This window comes from Neofelis nebulosa, chromosome 8 (genome assembly GCF_028018385.1).
Source record: "Neofelis nebulosa isolate mNeoNeb1 chromosome 8, mNeoNeb1.pri, whole genome shotgun sequence".
NCBI classification, from domain to species: Eukaryota; Metazoa; Chordata; class Mammalia; order Carnivora; family Felidae; genus Neofelis; species Neofelis nebulosa.
Genome location: NC_080789.1, coordinates 72,731,560 through 72,751,922, shown reverse-complemented (window position 1 = coordinate 72,751,922; position 20,363 = coordinate 72,731,560). Strand labels below are relative to the sequence as shown.

Here is a 20,363-nt window from a genome sequence, read left to right as displayed (position 1 = left end):
TTTCAATCTAGGCTCTAACACTAAATCTGTGATTGGATGACCATCTTGCCCTCCTCATGTAGGGTGGTTTGATGAACAAATGTAAAGATATATAGGAAAGCATTCTGAACACAGAAAATTAGTATATGAATGATAAATAATTCAAAGATACTGCTTTTACTGAAACCACCAATAACAAAATTAATTTTGTAGCAATATGTTATAAATATTATTTCAAACATATACTTTAACAGTAATGGCTACCATTCAATGATCATTTACTATGTGTAAGCCACTGTGATAAGGCTTTACAAAAATTTACTCATTTAATCTTCTCAACAATGCTTTAAAAAAAAAAAAATACCCAAGTAGCATACTGAAGATCACTGCCAATATAATCAGTAATATAGTTGAAGAAACAGATGTTAAATTCAGTAATGTAGTCCCATTATAAAATTATTTTATTCTCAAAAAAATTGTTTCTGGGATTTTTAAATATATATAAATTTAATAATCTGTACCATCCTATGTAAACTTCTCAAAGGCAAATAATTTTAGTCCTCTGAAACCTTACTTCAATTATATAACAACTATCATCTGAAAAACAGCAGTTTCTTTTAAAAATATACATTATTTATACACGCATACACATAGACATATACACAGAGAAAAGGGGAGGGTTTTACTTAGCAGTGACATGGCAGTTTCATTTGGCTGAAATTTCTTGAGAAAACTAACCAAACTGGAAATTGGCCATGATGTTAGAACACACTTTACCAAAAGTGCTTGACTAGTAATGACTACACCAATAACTGATTTCATTCTTGATTTGAGCATAGGACTTCTCCAAAAAGTAGGACTATACTGGAAAATTAATTGTACATTCCTTCTTCTGTTTACTCATTAGCAAATATCATTTATCTATCTTTGGTAGAATTCAAACCCTCACAGGCTGGAATTGGGTCTCATCTATAATTCTACAGTCCTAGCATAATTCCTGGCATATGGTATGTGTTCATTAAGCATATACCGAATTCTAGAATTTTGTTCACTACCATTTATTTCTGATACTTCAAACATGTACACATGTGGGTTCTTCTCCAAATAATGACTTCTACAACCTGTATCAAAATTCCAACTTCTTCAAAGCTTATAGAGTTTAAAAAAAACAAACCAATAACTTTTCCTTTCTAATACGTATATTCCTCTTTCAACAAACTTTCATTGGACACCCATTACTTCCCAGGCACTTTGTCAAGCATCTTTGAAAAAGGTAATGAAAAGCTCCCATTTCTCTTAAGAAACTCAAGGGAGTTTCTTGATAACAAGAGAGTAAATGCATACAGGTAGCAGAATTACCATATGCTAAATGATACAACAAAGGTAAGCATCACAAACTGAGGCACTATTTAGATTCTAAAACCAGAAAACAGCTACTCTCACGACTTTAACCAGTTATTCATCCTCTGGAGAATTCATCCTCTGAGAAAGAATACTCAGCTTCATGAAAAAGACACAAATCGGGGCGCCTGGGTGGCGCAGTCGGTTAAGCGTCCGACTTCAGCCAGGTCACGATCTCGCGGTCCGTGAGTTCGAGCCCCGCGTCAGGCTCTGGGCTGATGGCTCGGAGCCTGGAGCCTGTTTCCGATTCTGTGTCTCCCTCTCTCTCTGACCCTCCCCCGTTCATGCTCTGTCTCTCTCTGTCCCAAAAATAAATAAAAACTGTTGAAAAAAAAAAAAAAATTTAAAAAAAGAAAAAGACACAAATCAACCCCGGATTTATGAGGAAATGCTGAAGCTAGATGAAGATCACAATCAGAGGTATGCACAAAAGACACACGAAGGAAGGCATGTTTGAGATTGGTCAAGGAGAATGTCACAGCCAACAGATACACAAACTAGGTTTGGAAGAATAAGCAGTTAACCAGGTAGGCAAAATGATAACAGAATTGTAGAAAAATATCAGCAACTACCCCTGTTAGTCTGACTCCGAACAACTGGAAATAGACAACTGGAAGCACAAGATGAGGGAAAATTCCATTATTTCTTTAATGTCTGCCTAATTTCTATAGTTGTATAGGTGTCTAATAATGTATATAATTGATCTATCTTTAAAGTAACAAGTTCATAGACAAAACAATACTATCTCAACCATAAATTAAAAATTAGCTCCATATTAATTATAATTAAATTTAATTTGTTCCATTAATTGTACCAGTAAATTCAAATAAATGCAAAATCTGAATTCTAAACTATTTTTCAATTAAACAATCTCAAATACCACAAATCTATGTTTAGTATATTCTAGTTTTTGATAGACCCTCAATGTCAACTAACTTTAAAAAACACTCAAAAGAGAACTTAAATATATTTCATTATATGCTGTACCTTTTCTTGATTTTAGTTTACTTTAGTCAAGAAATAATTCTCATTTGGGGCACCTGGGTGGCTCAGTCAGTTAGGTGTCCAACTTCAGCTCAGGTCATAATCTCTGAGTCTGTGAGTTCGAGCCCGGCGTCAGGCTCTGTGCTGACAGCTCAGAGCCTGGAGCCTGCTTCGGATTCTGTGTCTCCCTCTCTCTCTGCCCCTCTCCTGCTCACGCTCTGTCTCTCTCTTTCAAAAACAAATAAATGTTAAAAAAAAAAAAATTTTTTTTTAAAAAGAAATAATTCTCATTTTTAATTATACCATGCAAATTTCAATAATCTGAATAACAAGACCTAAATAAGTGGTAGTGAGATAACAAACAACCCTCCAAAGTTGTACTGTAAAAACACCAAGGTATAATATAAGGTACATTATCATTCTTGAAATATGAAGCTAATATATTGTTACATGTCAATTAAAAATGATAAAGCTAAAAATGTTTCAAAATTGAGGGGCAAATTATAATTTTACTTGCACACATACATGTTTTTAAGTATAAGACAAGAACAAACATAATAAAAAATATGAGATGCACAAAATTCTTTATGTTCTTAATTTTCAAAATAACTACATAGTTTGTTATAACATTACTATATTATAAAAATATTATTTCCGTGTTTAAAGACAAAGAAAGGTATGAAGACTCAGGGGTCACTTATCTCAGTTACTAATCTAACTGTAATAACTGTGCTTTTAATCAAGTAACAGCTTCAAAATACAAAACAAAACTGTGAAAAAATTTTTAAAAATTAATGCTAAAATATGTACCTACAAATTATGGACAAAATAGTCTGATAATATTTTTACAAGCATAGACTTAAAAGTTTTGGGGGATGGGATGCCTGGGTGGCTCAGTCAGTTAAGCGTCTGACTTTAGCTCAGGTCATGATCTCACGGTTCATGAGTTTGAACCCCCCACGTCAGACTCTGTGCTGACAGTGCCAAGCCTGCTTGGGATTCTTTCTCTCTCCCTCTCTCTCTGCCCCTCCCCTGAATGCACACTTGTTCTACATACGACTCTTGATCTCTAGGTCATGAGTTCAAGCCCCATGTTTGGGTGTAGAAGTTACTTAAAATAAAAAAAAGAAACTTAAAAAAAAGTTATTAAGGGCACCTGGGTGGCTCAGTCAATTAAGCATCCAACTCTTGTATCCGCTCAGGTCCTGATCTCATGGTCATGAGATTGAGCCCTGCAACAGGCCTGTACTGAGGAGCCTGCTTGGGATTCTCTCTTTCTCTTTCTCTCTCTCTCTCTCTCTCTCTCTCCAAAATAAAAAAAACTTAAATTTTTTAAAAAGTTATTGGAAAAGTGATTCCAGTTGTTAAACAGCAATAGTAAAATTTAAAGGAATGTTAGCTGAAAAAGTTTAAATGCCTAAAATGTTCCAAATACTTTACTGGCTTTGGAGGATACAACAAAGGGTACGACTGCCCAGAAGGGTAGATAAACACGTAGACAATACTACCACAATATGATGATTTTCTAGAGATAATTACATATGCATTTACATAGATAGACTGAACAATAAAATAGTTCGGATGAGGAGGTTATAATCCCAGAGGATTTCTCCCAGAGGGTTTCTTTTAAGAAGCACCATCTGGGGCGCCTGGGTGGCTCAGTCAGTTAAGCGTCCGACTTCGGCTCAGGTCACGATCTTGCGGTCTGTGAGTTCGAGCCCCGCGTCAGGCTCTGGGCTGATGGCTCAGAGCCTGGAGCCTGCTTCCGATTCTGTGTCTCCCTCTCTCTCTGCCCCTCCCCCGTTCATGCTCTGTCTCTCTCTGTCTCAAAAATAAATAAACGTTAAAAAAAAAAATTAAAAAAAAAAAATTTTAAGAAGCGCCATCTGATGAAAATACTTAAGTGCTGATGCAGCGTAAGATTGGTTGGGATACGCAGCAGGAAATAAAACTAGAAAGGCAAATCAATGACAGATATTACAATCTTGTATACCATGCTCGGGAGCTCAACCTTTATTCAATAAACAGGACTTTATTCACTGGAGAGGTCTTAATTTTTATGTTTTAAAAAACATACTGAAATAATGTTAGCAGCATTAGGGAGAACAGACCAATTTGTCCTAATTCATGAGAGAAAAGACATGGGCTTCTAAACTATAGTGACATAAACTGGAAAAAGGACAGATTTTAGAGACAATTCAAAGACTGGACATGAGGAACAACGAAGAGTTAGATCAAAGTTGAGACAATGATAGTTTCTGGCTTAGATTCCAGAAAGAGCATGCCACATACAAAGTAAAGTATATAGAGAAGAAGCCAGGTTTCAGTAGGCAGAAATTGATTTCAAAGATGTACAAGAAAAACCAGAGAAAAAATGTGTTAGAGACATCAAAAAGGGAGAATTTCAATTAAAAAAAAAAAAAGGCTACCAACATCAAATACTATGGAGGTGACATGGAAAGAAAAGATTAGGCCACTGAGTTTAACAAGTAGGTCACTAGGTTATCAGAGAGATCTTACTCAACAAAGGATAAATGAAAGGAAAAGAATGCCTGCTGAAGTACATCTGTGGGATGTGGAAACCCATACTAGTAAAACCTTACACCAGCAGTTCATAAACTTTTTGGTCTCTGGCTCTCTTATCCTCTCAAAGTTAAAAGAGCTTTTGTTTATGTAAGTCTTACCTAGCAAGAAATAAATTGCTATATTAGAAATAAAAACAGCTAAAATTTAAATGTATGTTAGTTCATTTAAAAAATAAAGCAGATCACATTTTCATATAAATACTTTTAAAACCTGTATTTTTCAAATCAAAAGTAATTTTGTGTGAAGAGTAGCACTTGCATATTTTTGCAAAACCTCTAATATCTGGCTTAACAGAAGACATCTGGATTGTCATATCTACTTCTGCATTCAATTTGTTGCAGTATGTTGGTTTAGTTCAAGAATATAAAGGAAATCTGGACTCCCACAAATATATAGTTGAAAAGGGAGGAGTAGTTTAATATTAATAGCCTTTTCAGATAATTATAGATATTCTTCTTTGATACTACATAAAAACACAAGTAGTTATTTCTCAAAGGTTAGTTGCATGTGATATCTAAAACTTTATCAACAAAGTTTTCAGAGTAGTCCTTTAAAATCCATTGGTTTCTTTTGTACTTTAAATGGATTATCTATGCATGGTTTTGTAACATCACACATTGGTTATCTGAATATACTAGTTCACTGACTTACACAGATCTTCCAAACATCAACAAATTTCATGATAAATTATCAGAAGTTACATTCATTAGTATCACCACCTGATTTCATCCTTAAAGTACTGGGATCAACAGTGGTTACATGTTTTCAAAAATTCTAATTTTCACTTGAAAGCTCAATTTTTATCATTGGCAACAAACACTATCAATTGTCTTCCTTGAAGTGACAAACTCACTGTGTTCATTTTTGAGAAAATAGATGCTACATATCCAAGTCTGAATAACCACAGTTTGCCAAGCATTCTTTCAAGTAAAAACGATCCTCCATGAAAAAAGCAGCTAGTTCTGCTTGCAAATTAAATAACTACACAAATGCTTTCCCTTGAATCAACCAATGTACTCTAAGTATGCACCAGAAGGGCTTTACTTTACTTCCCAGTTCATCAAATACGTTAAAAAAGACATGAGAGGGGCGCCTGGGTGGCGCAGTCGGTTAAGCGTCCGACTTCAGCCAGGTCACGATCTCGCGGTCCGTGAGTTCGAGCCCCGCGTCAGGCTCTGGGCTGATGGCTCGGAGCCTGGAGCCTGTTTCCGATTCTGTGTCTCCCTCTCTCTCTGACCCTCCCCCGTTCATGCTCTGTCTCTCTCTGTCCCAAAAATAAATAAAAAACGTTGAAAAAAAAAAAAAAAAAAAAAAAAAAAAAAAAAAAAAGACATGAGACTTCCTAAAATTCATAACTTTTACTGCTTCATCAAGGGAATATATGCTTAAGTGAAACTGGCATTGTTTTTACTTCACACGCATGGTAGTGAAGATTACGATGAATACAGATAGCAACTTGGTGCCACTGCTTTGATTCATGCTAAGAGTCCAGCAGTTTTACCCATCCTTGCCTCTGTACCACCACCGCAAAGGTTAATACAGCAAAAAAGACAAATAACATCTTAATATGACTGTGAAAATAGTTTGGACCTCACAGAGTCCTTTAAAGGGTCTCAGGGACCCCCCCCCCCCCAGGGTTATTCAGATCACACTCTGAAAACCACTACTCTAAATTATCCAAACACTAATCACTTTAAGAATTTCCTTGTAGGGGCGCCTGGGTGGCTCAGTCGGTTGAGCGTCCGACTTCGGCTCAGGTCACGATCTTGCGGTCTGTGAGTTCAAGCCCCGCGTCGGGCTCTGGGCTGATGGCTCGGAGCCTGGAGCCTGTTTCCAATTCTGTGTCTCCCTCTCTCTCTCTGCCCCTCCCCCGTTCATGCTCTGTCTCTCTCTGTCCCAAAAATAAATAAACGTTAAAAAAAAAAAAAAAAATTTCCTTGTAAACAATGAAGCCCCTTGAGTACTCTAACCCAAGATATAAGGAGGAAAACCAACCAACCTACTAGAATAAGGAGTCTCTCTGAACAAGAACTCAGTGGTAGTTGGAAAGGCTCCTCAGACAGGTAGGGAGGCTTGGGAACTCTGAATTTCCGAAAAATGAACTGACTTTTATGGTCCTCAATTTTTTTCTCCCATTCCTACACCAAGAGTAGTAGAATCTGTGACAAATTTCAAATTAGAAGACAGAAAGCAAATATGACAACAATAATACTGAAAAGATTTTTATCAGATAATTGGGGTTTATTTTAGATTTCTTCAGTATATAAATCATAGCAATTTACTTCCATTTTATAGAAGCTGAAATAATTAATCTTTTTAACAACAGTCAGATCCTGACCATATTACTGTGTTCAGAAATACCTAGCGCAGCCCTTGTATAAAATGAGACGCTCAGTAAACACTGCTGAACATCAAAGTAGTTGAAATGAGTTAAGAACACAGGTCACCAGAAACCTAGTACAACTCTTTCTTCTAAAATCTTTTTCATTGTTCCATAAAATAACATCTCTCAAAAACGTTAAGAGAGCTATTACAACTTATCCTGAGAAAATATAACATTACCTGTTATACTTTAAATTCTACCTAAAAGTTTGCTATGGACTTGGGTGTTTTATATGCTTTCATTTAGGTCACAGTTCAAAATCAAAACAAATAGCTCTATCATTCTCACTTTTTAGTATGTGCCACCTGAGTTAGGCAGTAATTTCTATTCCTATATGAAGTGGCAAGAAGATACTACTCTAATTCAATCATCATACACTGACTGCACTACCCTTCACACACTATACTAAATATTTCACTTTCTCTGATGCTTTAGATTGGTTCTTAATTTCTTAAAGTTTCTTAGGTTTATATGTGAGACACTTATTGCCTTATAAGTACTTGATGAAGATATAAAGATGAAGGAGACTGTTTAGTGCCTTTCACAGTAATTTGTCACCACAACTTTTTCTTTTTTAAATGTTTCCTGTCAGTTTGACATTTATCACTGCTTCTCTCACAAAAGTACAATGCAGAAAACTTCAAGTGCTTGAACTATCTAGTTATTTAGATTCTGGATAAAAAAAAGAGATTTATCAAACTTAAACTAATTAAGGTCAGCAAGCACAAAACCGAAATCCAAACACAGAAATGGCATAAATTTAAAGGCTATAACTGATCAAAATTTAGGAACTAAAGCTACTTCATATCATGTTTCATTTAAAAATACTACTATGATTATAACCTCATTTCACTGCATAGTTATTCTGCAGAAAAACGTGACCTACCAAGGATATAGCCAAAGAAAATGGGTCTTCTGTTGAAATATAAAAGATTTGAACTCAGAATCTTAAAAGATAAAATTGTCAGTAAAGACTCTGGAGGGAGACCATGGGCTCCACCTTCTCTGGAGGTTTAAAAAAAAAAAGACTTCAAATGTCTGGAATGCCTTAGACTTGGCCTCACATTTGGCGACTTCGAGACAGAATCAGTTCAAAGGTCAGTCTGACCCAAGCAATTCAAGTCCCGTAGGTCAGTCACGCAGACAAGTCATTAGCAAACTGCATCTTCAGCTCTGCTGCTATCCAGTCCCTGCTTTGATAATCGCCAACCTTACCCCTGAAATTACCCTAAGTGCTAATTAACATGTCAGTTGTAGAGAATTATTTCTTCCAACTCCTGAAACTTCTGCTTCTCTCTAGTGTTCTGCAACCCTTTAATCCTGTTTTTCTAACATTACCAGAGAGGGAAGTATTTTGTGGTGCAATCAATATCTACCCTATTAACAATTCCCTGTTCCACTGTTCTATCCAAACAGGGATTCCACTCTGAATTTCAGAAAGTGGTTGGAAAATAACAGGTAACAGAGAAATTAGAGCTCTTAGATTTAATTTAGGGCCAAAATCAAAAGAGAAGATACAATTCAGAGAGAGGAAGGAAGAAGCTGAGAGGGTCGTAGTGTAGAACACTTACTTTTAGGAACAGAGTGTCCCTTAGACTTCTGGTGAGTTGCCCAGAGCCTCTTCAGTTTCAATCCAAATGACAATGCTTCTCTGAGTCCTCCTCAAGTAATGTTTCCACCACTAAAAATTGGATCTACAAGAGCTCAGATGTACTGGTAAAAAATATCAGGGGCCCCCTTGTGGGCCTCAAGCCTCTTTTAAACTAGGCCCACTTCTCTGTCCTGGGCCAACTCCCCTGTGCACTATATTCCTTCTTCTTCCAGGTGCCAGGTATTCAGCCTGTTTCTTCTCTTCTGAGCTGCCACCACCTACTCTATTTCTCAGGGTTCCTCTAACCCCAAGACTGGCTGTGGAGTAGGACAACAGCTTCCCCCCTTCCTTGCTGTCCCTGCAAATAAACATATAGGCTCTTCTAGTTTCAGTATTTTTTCTAATGGCTACAAGAAAATAGAAAGGGAACAACAAAAAGCAACAATATCGTACCAGAGATTAAGATTATAACAAATGTCCCCACTTTAAAGTTCCTGCCTCCAAAAACCACATTTTCTAAAAACTGCTTGAGTGTTTTAAGAAGTACAAAGCATTAACACAGATATACAAATATATATTCTAAACCAAATCCAACCTGATACAAAGACATAAAGATACTCTGCTTTTCAAATACTTAAATCACGGGTCCAAAAACTGTTGCCACATTTACTTTAGCAAATAAGTGCTTTTTTACTTTTCAGAATGGTCTGTTATATCCCCTTAAATTTAAATGTTTGAAAGTTTGCTTTTTAAAGGATATCATGAAAAATGCTCAACACATTTTATCCAATGTAAATGACAATATACAAAACACATATTATGATTCACAGAAAGACATGTCAGAAGCAGCTAGCTTCACAAAGCAAATCATAAACTTTTAAGTTATTGCCAACTATCTGTCTCTACATTTTAAAATTTTAGTAAGTTGTTATAAATGGCATTCAAAAATCTAGTATCTAATTTTCAGAAATTTAACTTCTACAGAATACATAAATCTAATGTCACTATAGAGGTCTTCTTTAAAACAACAGTATATCACATTAGTATACTTATACTCTTGTGATAATTTAGTTTCTAACAGACTTTGTAACATCAAAATACATGATATCTAAATATTAGGCTATAACTCACATGATTATAATAAATTCAAAGACTATCTTGCTACAAAGGCAAAGGAACTCTAAAGTGTTGGCAGATCAACAATGTCAGACTTTGAATTTCCTGTATGACTTTCTTTATCCACTTAATTCACTTAAGTGGTTTTTTGAAAGACTGAGTTATTATACTGTAAGACTACAATAAAATAAAGACTGAAAATAGGCAGAGATCATTTTATCTCATTTGTAGAGTCTAATAGATTGCCATTTAATCAAACTAAAAATATTCAGATACTTTCAGTAAAAATGTGTCCCTGTGACTGGGCTCACCTCCAACTATTTATAAAATATTAGAGAATTAGAATAAACATACTAAACAAAACCTTGATCTAACCTTTCCAGACTCTAAATAAAAAAGGAAGTTTAACCTATTGTGTATTCTATAATCAGATACTTTTTTTTTTTTTTGAGGAATGAAATTAAATTCCATCTTTTGCTCCTACAGAGGATTTCATGGCTTTTCTTTGATTCCAACACACTAACACAACAATGCAGCCAACATTAATATACCCAGACTGGGGGGGGGGGGGGGGGGGCATTACACCCAGCGATACGAATTAAATCGCAGTTGCTAATGCCTCCCTAAATAATTTATTCTCTCTTGGCAGCATATAACGTTACAGCCTCTTCAATTACCCCTCACCGCAAACCATAGCAAGGGTCGCAATCAATCTGACCCAATTCCTATAGCGGCCACCACCTCAGTCTCGCCTCCTCCCGCGGGGTCTGCGAGTGTCACGGGAGGGGGCGGCAGCCGCAGGGGCGTCCTCTGCGCCGCAACCCGGGCGCCCCACGGCGCGCGGGGCAGGCCCGGGACTCACCGGGTGGAGGTGCCCTTCCGCACATCGCACATCATGCACTTGAAGGCCTCGGCGCTGTTCCGGAAGGTGCAGACGCTACAGTCCCAGTAACCCTCATCCGAGGACGGCTTCGGCTGCCGCTTCGGCCTGCAGGACACAACCCGGACACGACGCGGCGCGGGGTCACCAGCAGGCCGCGCCCGGCGCCCGGGCCCCGCGGCCGCCCCCGCCCCGCCCCCCGCCCCAATTCCGCGACCCCCGCCCCGCGGGCCCCCCGCGCGCCGCGCTCCAGCTAGGAGTGGGAGGGGAGTCAGGAAGGGGGAGGGCGCGGGCGCGGCCGCAGTCGTCGTCGCCGCCGCCTCTCTGACACCCCGGGCTGCCGCTCCGGCCGCCGCCATCGCGGCTCCATTGTGGGGCGGCCGGCGCCGGCCCCTCACGCGGCAGTGCTCGCGCAGCAGCGGCGCCAGCGCCGCCCCCGTTCTGGCCCCGCTGCCCGGGCGGCGAGCGAGACGGCCGCCCGAAGCCCGCCGCGAGGGCCCCGCCGCCTGCACAGTCCGGGCCCGGGGGCCCGGGCGCTGTTACCTGGTGGGGCTCTTCTTGTCTCCCATGGCTTGGCTACAGATGCACGCGGAGAGTCGCCGCCGCGGCCGCTCTGTTTGTCAATAAGGAGGATAATAAGCCGGGCGGAAGCGGGCGGGGGAGGAGGGAGGAGGGGGCGGGGAAGGCCGCACCGCCGAGCTCCGGAGCCGCCGCCGGATCCCACGCAGCCTCCAGCTGTCGGGGAAACTCCTGCCTGGGTGCACGTGACCCGAGCCGGCCAACCAGCAGCGGCGCCGGAGACTTCAAACGCGGCCAGCGCGGCCCAGCACCCGCGGCGAGTTCGCGGGCGGGCGGCGTGGGGGTGGTCGCTGCAGCCTCGGGCGCCGCCGCCTCTCCGCTCCGCTCTCCGCGCTTCCCTTCCGCATCCTTGGCTGTTGGTGGCTGCCACGCGCTGCAGGGCCCCTCTGACTGGGGGATGCTCAGTCATCCCGCGGGACGTGTGCTCCCGGGTGGAGCCGGCGTTGGGAGGTCAGCCCGGTTCGGGAGCAGTGCCCGGCCGCGGTCTCCAGGTAGAACCGCTTTTCCGGCCTCGACCGTCCTTGACTGCTCAGGCTCAGCTCGAGAGACACCTGGGGGAAGGCGGGAACCAATATTGAGCGCCATTGCTAGGTGCCTTAAAATACTAATTTTCTGTACGCAAATCTCTACCAAGTAGGTACTGTCGCCCTTAATTTAGAGGAAACGAAACCGAGGCTCAAGAGAGGGTAGGTGACTTCCTCTGTATTATATAATTTGAGGATGACAAAGCCAGGAAGAATTTAACCCTGGTTTTAATTCCAAATGCACTCTTTTGGCCTCCCAGGACTCAACAGTAGCCGCTTAAAACAAAACAACTCATAAGCCCTTTTCTTTTTTCGATAACGAGTTTACATAGTCCCTGAATGTTGTCTGTTGAGTAAGAAACGAACACTTTTCCACCAAGTCTCGTTTCCTCGACACACTAGATAGATGCCCTCATCTCATACTAGACCCTAGCAACACCAATCTAACTGGTTTCCTAAACTCCAGCCCCACTTCCCCAATCGACTCAGTAATCCACAACCAGATACGAAATAAAATACTGATAATATTAGGCCACCACTCTGATCAAGTACCTTGCTAAGGCTCTCAGACTCCATAGCTTGGCATTCAAGGATTTCCACTCTTTCTCCCTACCTCCTCATCCTACTTCCTATCAGAAAAGCGGCCTCCTGGCAAAGACAACAGATAAAATTAATTTGTTCCTTCACCCACATGGCTTACTTCTGCATAAAATACTTTCCTCTTCTGTTTCTACCCAGTCTTTCTAGGTTCACAGCAAGTCCAAATTCCTGTAAAATAATAACCTCAATAACTGAAAGAATGTTAAGGTACTTAACATTAACATATTAAAGAAATAGTAATGTCAAAATTCCCAGTTCCCAGCCTACTTTCCCTGTTCCTTCACTAATGGATCTTGGAAATTGTAGTTAATTTCTGTAATTTTCAACTTCATCCGCAAAATGATATCTGTATTTATGAAGTTGTGTGATTAATAACAACATAACATTTTAGCACTGTTTGGCAGGCACTTTGCAAATCTCTTCACACAAATGCATTTTCTTAAAGGACTCAAAGTATTAGGCAAATGTTCTTATCAACTAGCCTATCCATTTGAAAGACAAAGAATTTAGGGCCCAGGTTAAATGGTTTTTCCTTAATGAAAAGGCCAGAATTAGAGCTCAGATATCTTACTGTCTTTTACCAGACCGTGATTTCTGATTAACCAAATCACTCCAATTCACAGCAGTCCCTGAACTCACTGCACCATCTGTACTTTTTGAAGTGTCGCTTCTCCAGACTCCAACCTCAAATCAGAAACCATGAGGAATATGATTGAGAAAAGTGAACAAGGGGAGTTCTAAGGCCTAGTCTTCAATCTCTAGGTAATGCAATGGGTAACCTTAGGTAAGTCACTTCCTATTTTCCATCTATAAAATAAAGCAGTTAAAAACTGTTGTCTTAACTAAGGTCCCTTCCAAGTCTAAGGCATTGTGGGTTTTTTTTTAAAATGTTTATTTATTTTGAGAGAGAGAACACAAATGGGCGAGGAGCAGAAAGAGAGGGGGACAGAGGATCCGAAGAGGGCTCTGTGCTAATAGCAGAGTGTGATGCAGGGGCTCAAACTCACAAACACTTAACCAACTGAGCCACCCCGGTGCCCCAGACATGGTGATGTTTCAAAATTCCTTGACTGGATGGATCATCAAGGAGAATGGCAAGAACTGGTTTACTTGCACAAGTGTTGGCAACAACTTATTTTTAAATCAAAAGAAAACCAAATCTGGGACTCTCAAACTCTCCCATGCTGCAAGTTACCATTTCACTAGAATCTAACCTCCGCCCCTGGAAAGTAAACTCCACTTCTGAATCATATACTTAAGAAGGCAGGAACTTTTATTTGTTGCCTTCATCACTGCATATTAAGCCCCTAGAATAGTCTGACACATAGTTGGTACTCAGTAAATGTTGTGAGAATGAATACATTCACCTGGGTCACGATTCTTGGACGAGTGATATTTTCATACAGGATTTACAGTCTGTTAAGCATATTGTGTACACAGAGGATGGTCAATCAATGCTGAAATTTACAACACCCCTTCAAACTGAACTTTACAACTCTGCAAAGTACTGCAGTCATTTTAGAAGAACTAGGAACCCAGTTTCTGTGGAGTACAAAAGCACACACGCTTGCACTAAACCAGCTGCCTCCCATTTATTAGTTCTTGTTTATAGAAAAACCCCCTTCCTGTAGCAGGTTTCCATAGAGAGAGTGATACTGAAGCCAATCCTCCTACTTCACCCAAAAATCATACCTTTTCCTTAAAGTGTTTCCTACTAATCTGAAAGAGTGGCCAGTGGAGAATATGAAGATCCTTGTCACCAGAGTCACCCAGATTCTTACCCATTTGGGTGTCTTCAATACATTAACAGAGTTCAATACTTTGGATATGCAATTCACTAGGGACACTTGTAAAATGACACAAACTCTTTAACAATAGTTTTAACAATTTAAAAATAAAGTGTTGAAATTGTCTTTAATAGCCTTAAGTTTTTAAATGTTTACTTATTTATTTTGAGAGAGCAAGAAAGCGTGAGTATGTGTGTGTGCAAGAGCAAACAGCAGAGAGAGAGGAGAGAGGGAATCATGCAGGCTCCACACTGACAGCAAGGCTCAATCCCACGAACTGAACTACGAGATCATGACCTGAGGATCAAGAGTTGGATGTTCAACCGACTGAGTCACCCAGGCAACCCTAAGGTGTTGAAATTTTCTAATGATTTCCTTTTTAAAAATTAAAATAATCCCTAGGTCATTGATATAATAATATTCATTTCCATTCTAATATGCTTTCTAGAATGGCAGAGACTGGAAAAGTTACTGAAACTGTGCATGGGATCCTGTACACAGATGAATAGTAATACTACTCTCTGTTGAGGTGGATGAAGGGATAGGGAGACCCTGTCTTAGATCAAGAGATTGACTGTGGGATCCCGGAGACCCCAGGCGGTTCTGATTAGCCCTGAGTTTCTAACAAGGAAGCAAACATAATAATAAAAGCTATGTATTAAAGTTTTCTATATAGTTATTTGACGGTAGAAGCTAATACCTGAAGTAAGACTGGAATGTGAGAGAAACAGTGTAACTGAGGAAGAAATGAGCTTCAAATCTTCTCTGGCAAAATTCAACATGAAGGATAACGGTAATAAATTGCAACTGTAAAACCAATCACATTTTAAAAGATTGATTTTTTGCTTTTTTTTTTTTAAGCTGGTTAGTGTTTTGTTTTTGCAAAGCAGAGATACCTTTCCTGATTTTATTCATTATAAAAGTTATATGTTACCACTGTATTAGTTTCTATAGCACCAAAATAAAATACCACAGACTGGGTGACTTTCACAAAAGAAATTTATTTCTTCATAATTCTAGAGGCTACATTCTGAAATTTAGGTGTCAGCAGGCTTGGCTTCTCCTTAGGCCTCTCTCATTGGCTTGTAGATAGCCACTTTCTCTCTGTCCCCACTTGGTCTTCTCTTTGTGTGAGTCTGTGTCCTAATTCTTATAAAGACAGAGTCCTATTAGATTAGGACCTACCCTAATGACCTCCTTTTATCTTAATTATCTCTTTGAAGACCCTATCTCCAAATAGTCACATTCTGAAGTACTGAGGAGTTAAGACTTCAACATGAATTTGCAGGGGGGACTAAAACAATTAAGCCCATAATACTAGCATAAAGAGGTGAGCAAAGATTTTTTTTTAAGTTTTTATTTTAATGTTTATTTATTTTTGAGAGAGAAAGAGTGCAAGCTCACAAACTGTGAGATCATGACCTGAGCCAAAGTCGGACACTCAACCAACTGAGCCACCCAGATTCCCCCAAAGATTTTTTAAATTAACGTTTCCAGTGTATTCTTGTAACATTACTAGTACAGATTCATAGTCCTCATCTGAAAGTTTTAAGGCTGGATATCTTTCATTAGAAAGACATTTGGGGATTTTCAAAAGGCATTATATGGTACAAACACTGCATAATTACATAACCCTCCAAGTGGGCTCTCAAGTAGTATCCCATAATCAAATGCATTAATATTTCTGCAAAATATATAAATATTTGTGCCGTGTGGGAAAATAAAGTCCATAAATCACCTCACCTCAGTACTACTTAGGCTGTACTGCTAAATGATTATAGGTCAGGTAAAATATGAAAATGTTTTCAATATTCAGTGCTTTTTAGATTACGGATTATGAAAAAGCATTGTGCATCTGTAAGAACTTGAGAACAAATTAAGATTGAAAAGATTAAAATTAAAAAGTTGAAGTCCACACTTTTTTTCTTTTCTTTCCCCCCTTTTTGATAAATGTATTCTTTAACCCTGTCCCCTATATCCCCCCATCCCTCCTCACTCATGTCCCCTCCAGTAACCATCAGTTTGCTCTCTACAGTTAAGAGTTTGTTTCTTGGTTTCTCTCTCTCTTTTTTTTTTTCTTTGCTCATTTGTTTTGTTTCTTAAATTCCACATATGACTGAAATCATATGGTATTTGTCTTTCTCTGACAGGCTTATTTCACTTAGCATTATATGCTCTAGCTCCATTCATGCTGTTACAAATGGCAAGATTTCATTCTTTTTATAGCTGAATAATATTCCAGTGTGTGTGTGTGTGTGTGTGTGTGTGTGTGTGTGTGTGTGTGTATCACCTCTTTTTTATCCATTCATCTGTCGATGGACACTTGGGCTGCTTCCATAGTTTGGCTGCAATAAACATAGGGGGGCATATATCCCTTTGAATTAGTGTTTTTTGTATTTTGGGAGTAAAGACTCAGTAATGTGATTTGTGGATTATAGGGTAGTTCTATTTTTAACTTTTTGAGGCACCTTCGTATTGTTTTCCATGGTGGCTGCACCAGTTTACATTCCCACCAAAAGTGCATGAGGGTTCCTTTTTCTCCACATCCTCGCCAACACTTCTTGTCTGTGTTTTTTATTTTAACCACTCTGACATATATGGGATGATATCGCATTGTAGTTTTGATTTGCATTTCCCTAATGATAAGAGATGTTAAGCACCTTTTCATGTGTCTGTTGGCCATCTGAATGTCTTCTTTGGGGAAATGTCTGTTCATACTCAGTTTTAAATTGTATTACTTGTTTTTTGGTGTTGAGTTGTATCAGTTCTTTATGTATTTTGGATACTGACCCTTTTTGTATAGGTGATTTGCAAATATCTTCTGCCATTCAGTAGGTTGCTTTTTATTTTTTTTGGTTGTTTACTATGCAGAAAGTTTTTATTTTGATGTGGTTTATTTTTGCTCAATAGCTTATTTTTGCTTTAATTTCCCTTTCCTCTGGGATCCTATCTAGAAAAATGTTGCTATGGTTGATGTTACACAGATTACTGCCTATGCTCTCTTTAAAGATTTTTATGGTTGCAGACCCACACTTAGTTTCTAAATCCATTTTGAGTTGTGTATGGTGAAAGGAAACTCCAGTTTCATTCTTTTGCATGTGGCTGTCCAGTGTTCCTGATACCATTTGTTGAAAAGACTGTCTTTTTCCTATTGTATAATGATTCCTACTTTGTCAAAGATTAATTGACCATATAATTGGGTTTATTTCTGGGTTTTCTGATCTGTTGATCTGTGTGTGTCTATTTTTATGCCAGTACCATACTGTTTTAATTACTACTGCTTTATAATGTAACTTTAAATCTGGAATTGTGATACCTCCAATTTTGTTTTTCTTCTTCGAGATTGCTTTAGCTATTTGAGGTCGCTTGTGGTTCCATGTAAATTTTAGGATTGTTTGTTCTACTTCTATGAAAAATGTTGTTGGTATTTTGATAGGGATTGCATTAAACCTGTAGCATCTGTAGATTGCTTTGGGTAGTATAGACATTTAACAATTTAACAGTATAGATGCATTTATTTATTTTTCCAACCCATGAACATGGATTGTCTTTCCATTTCCTTTCATCATCTTGAATTTCCTTCATCAGTATTTTATAGCTTTCAGAAAACATCCACACTTTTTAACACAGCAATTCCACATTGGGGAATATATCCTAAAGATACACCCTGAAATGCATAAAAAGCTTTTACATGAAGACAGTCATTGCAGTTATTTTAACAAATATTGAAAATAACCTGAATGCCTATAAGAAGAGGAATAGTTACATAAATTATGATCTTACCAAAGGATTGAATTTTAAGCAGTCATTAGAAACTATCTTGAGGATGTGAATAGACATTTTTCCAAAGAATACATGCAGCTAGCCAAAAGATACATAAAAAGATGCTCAACATTACTAATCATCATGGAAATGCAAATCAGAACCACAGTGAGATATCACCCCACACCTGTTAGAATAGCTATTATCAAAAAGACAAGAGTGATCCCTATCAACATAACACCAGCATTCCTCACAGAACTAGAACAAACAATCGTAAAATTTGTACGGAACCAGAAAAGACCCCAAATAGCCAAAGCAATCTTGAAAAAGAACCAAAGCTGGAGGCATCACAATCCCAGACTTCAACCTATATTACAAAGCTGTAATCATCAAGACAGTATGGTACTGGCACAGAAACAGATACACTCAGATCAATGTAACAGAATAGAGAACCCAGAAATGGACCCACAAATGTGTGGCCAACTGTTCTTTGACAAAGCAGGAAAGAATGTCCAATGGAATGAAGACAGTCTCTTCAGCAAATGGTGCTGGGAAAACTGGAGAGTAACATGCAGAAAAATGAACCTGGGCCACTCTCTTACACCAAACACAAAAGTAAACTCAAAATGGATGAAAGACCTAAACATAAGACAGGAAGCCATCAAAATCCTCGAAGAGAAAGCAGGCAAAAACCTGTTTGACTTTGGCTGCAGCAACTTCTTATTCAACACATCTCCAGAGGCAAGGGAAGCAAAAGCAAAAACGAACTATTGGGACCTCATCAAAATAAAAAGCTTCTGCACAGCGAAGGAAACAATCAGCAAAACTCAAAGGCAACCAACAGAATGGGAGAAGATACTTGCAAATGACCTATCAGATAAAGGGTTAGTATCCAAAATCTGTAGAGAACTTAAACTCAACACCCAAAAAACAAATAATCCAGTGAAGAAATGGGCAAAAGACATGAAAGACACTTCTCCAAAGAAGACATCCAGATGGCCAACCGACACATGAGAAAATGCTCAACGTCACTCATCATCAGGGAAATACAAATCAAAACCACCATGAGATACCACCTCACACCTGTCAGAATGGCTAACATTAACAATGCAGGCAACAACAGATGTTGGCAAGGATGCAGAGAAAGAGGATCTGTTTTGTACTGCTGGTGGGAATGCAAACTGGTGTAGCCACTCTGGAAGTATGGAGGTTCCTCAAAAAATTAAAAATAGTATTACCCTACAACCCAGCAATTGTACTACTAGGTGTTTATCCAAGGGATACAGGTATGCTGTTTCAAAGGGACACATGCACCCCAATGTTTATAGCAGCACTGTCAACAATAGCCAAAGTATGGAAAGAACCCAAATGTCCATCGATGGATGAATGGATAAAGAAGATATGGTGTATATATATACAATGGAGCATTACTCAGTGATCAAAAAGAATGAAATTTTGCCATTTGCAACTACGTGGATGGAACTGGAGGGTATTATGCTAAACGAAATTAGTCAGAGAAAGACAAATATCATATGGCTTCACTCATGTAGAATATAAGATACAAAACAGATGAACATAAGAGAAGGGAAGCAAAAATAATATAAAAACAGGAAAGAGGACAAAACATAAGAGACTCTTAAATGTAGAGAAAAAAAGGTTGCTGGAGGGGTTGTGGTGGGGGGGAATGGGCTAAATGGGTAAGGGGCATTAAGGAATCTACTCCTAAAATCATTGTTGCACTATATGCTAACGAACTTGGATATAAATTTAAAAATAAATTAATAAAAAAAAAAGGCAAGAAGTAAATCCTGGTGAGAATATGTAGAAAAGGGAACCCTGTGTACTGACAGTGGGAATGTAAATTGGTGCAGCCACTATGGAAAACAGTATCAAGGTTCCTCAAAAAATTAAAAATAGGTGTCGCCTGGGTGGCTCAGTCAGTTAAGCGTCCGACCTCAGCTCAGGTCATGATCTCACTGTTGGTGGGTTCGAACGGCGCTGCGCTGACAGCTCAGAGCCTGGAACCTGCTTCGGATTCTGTGGCTCCCTCTCTCTCTCTGTCTCTCACTCGCACTCTGTCTCTCTCTGTCTCTTGAAAATAAATAAATGTGAAAAAAAATTTATGTTAAAAATAGAACTAGCACATAATCCAGCAATTCCACTTCTGGATATTTATCTGAAAAGAATGAAA

The 20,363-nt window shown here is 39.0% G+C and overlaps 1 protein-coding gene and 1 long non-coding RNA gene across 9 annotated transcripts in view; one reads left to right on the top strand and one right to left on the bottom strand.

Moving 5' to 3' along the window:
* Positions 1-11,908, bottom strand: part of YAF2 (YY1 associated factor 2) — a 77,882-nt gene extending 65,974 nt beyond the window's left edge. For 4 of the 8 annotated variants that reach the window (XR_009265773.1, XR_009265771.1, XR_009265770.1 and 1 more), the window contains exons 1-2: positions 11,464-11,908; positions 10,903-11,028 (exon numbers count right to left, since the gene is read on the bottom strand). Coding sequence is in view for 3 of the 8 variants with exons in the window: in XM_058743091.1 (XP_058599074.1) it covers positions 10,934-11,028; positions 11,464-11,908 (540 nt within the window). In the remaining 5 variants the exon portion in view is untranslated. Of the gene's footprint in view, positions 1-8,904; positions 9,283-10,902; positions 11,029-11,463 lie in introns of all 8 variants that reach the window. The other 4 variants (XR_009265775.1, XR_009265774.1, XM_058743089.1 and 1 more) reach the window with 2 other exon arrangements.
* LOC131519749 (uncharacterized) overlaps positions 11,878-20,363 on the top strand; it is a 73,717-nt gene continuing 65,231 nt past the window's right edge. The window contains exons 1-2 of the long non-coding RNA XR_009265776.1: positions 11,878-11,990; positions 13,247-13,407. This is a non-coding gene — a long non-coding RNA (uncharacterized LOC131519749). The remainder of the gene's footprint in view (positions 11,991-13,246; positions 13,408-20,363) is intronic.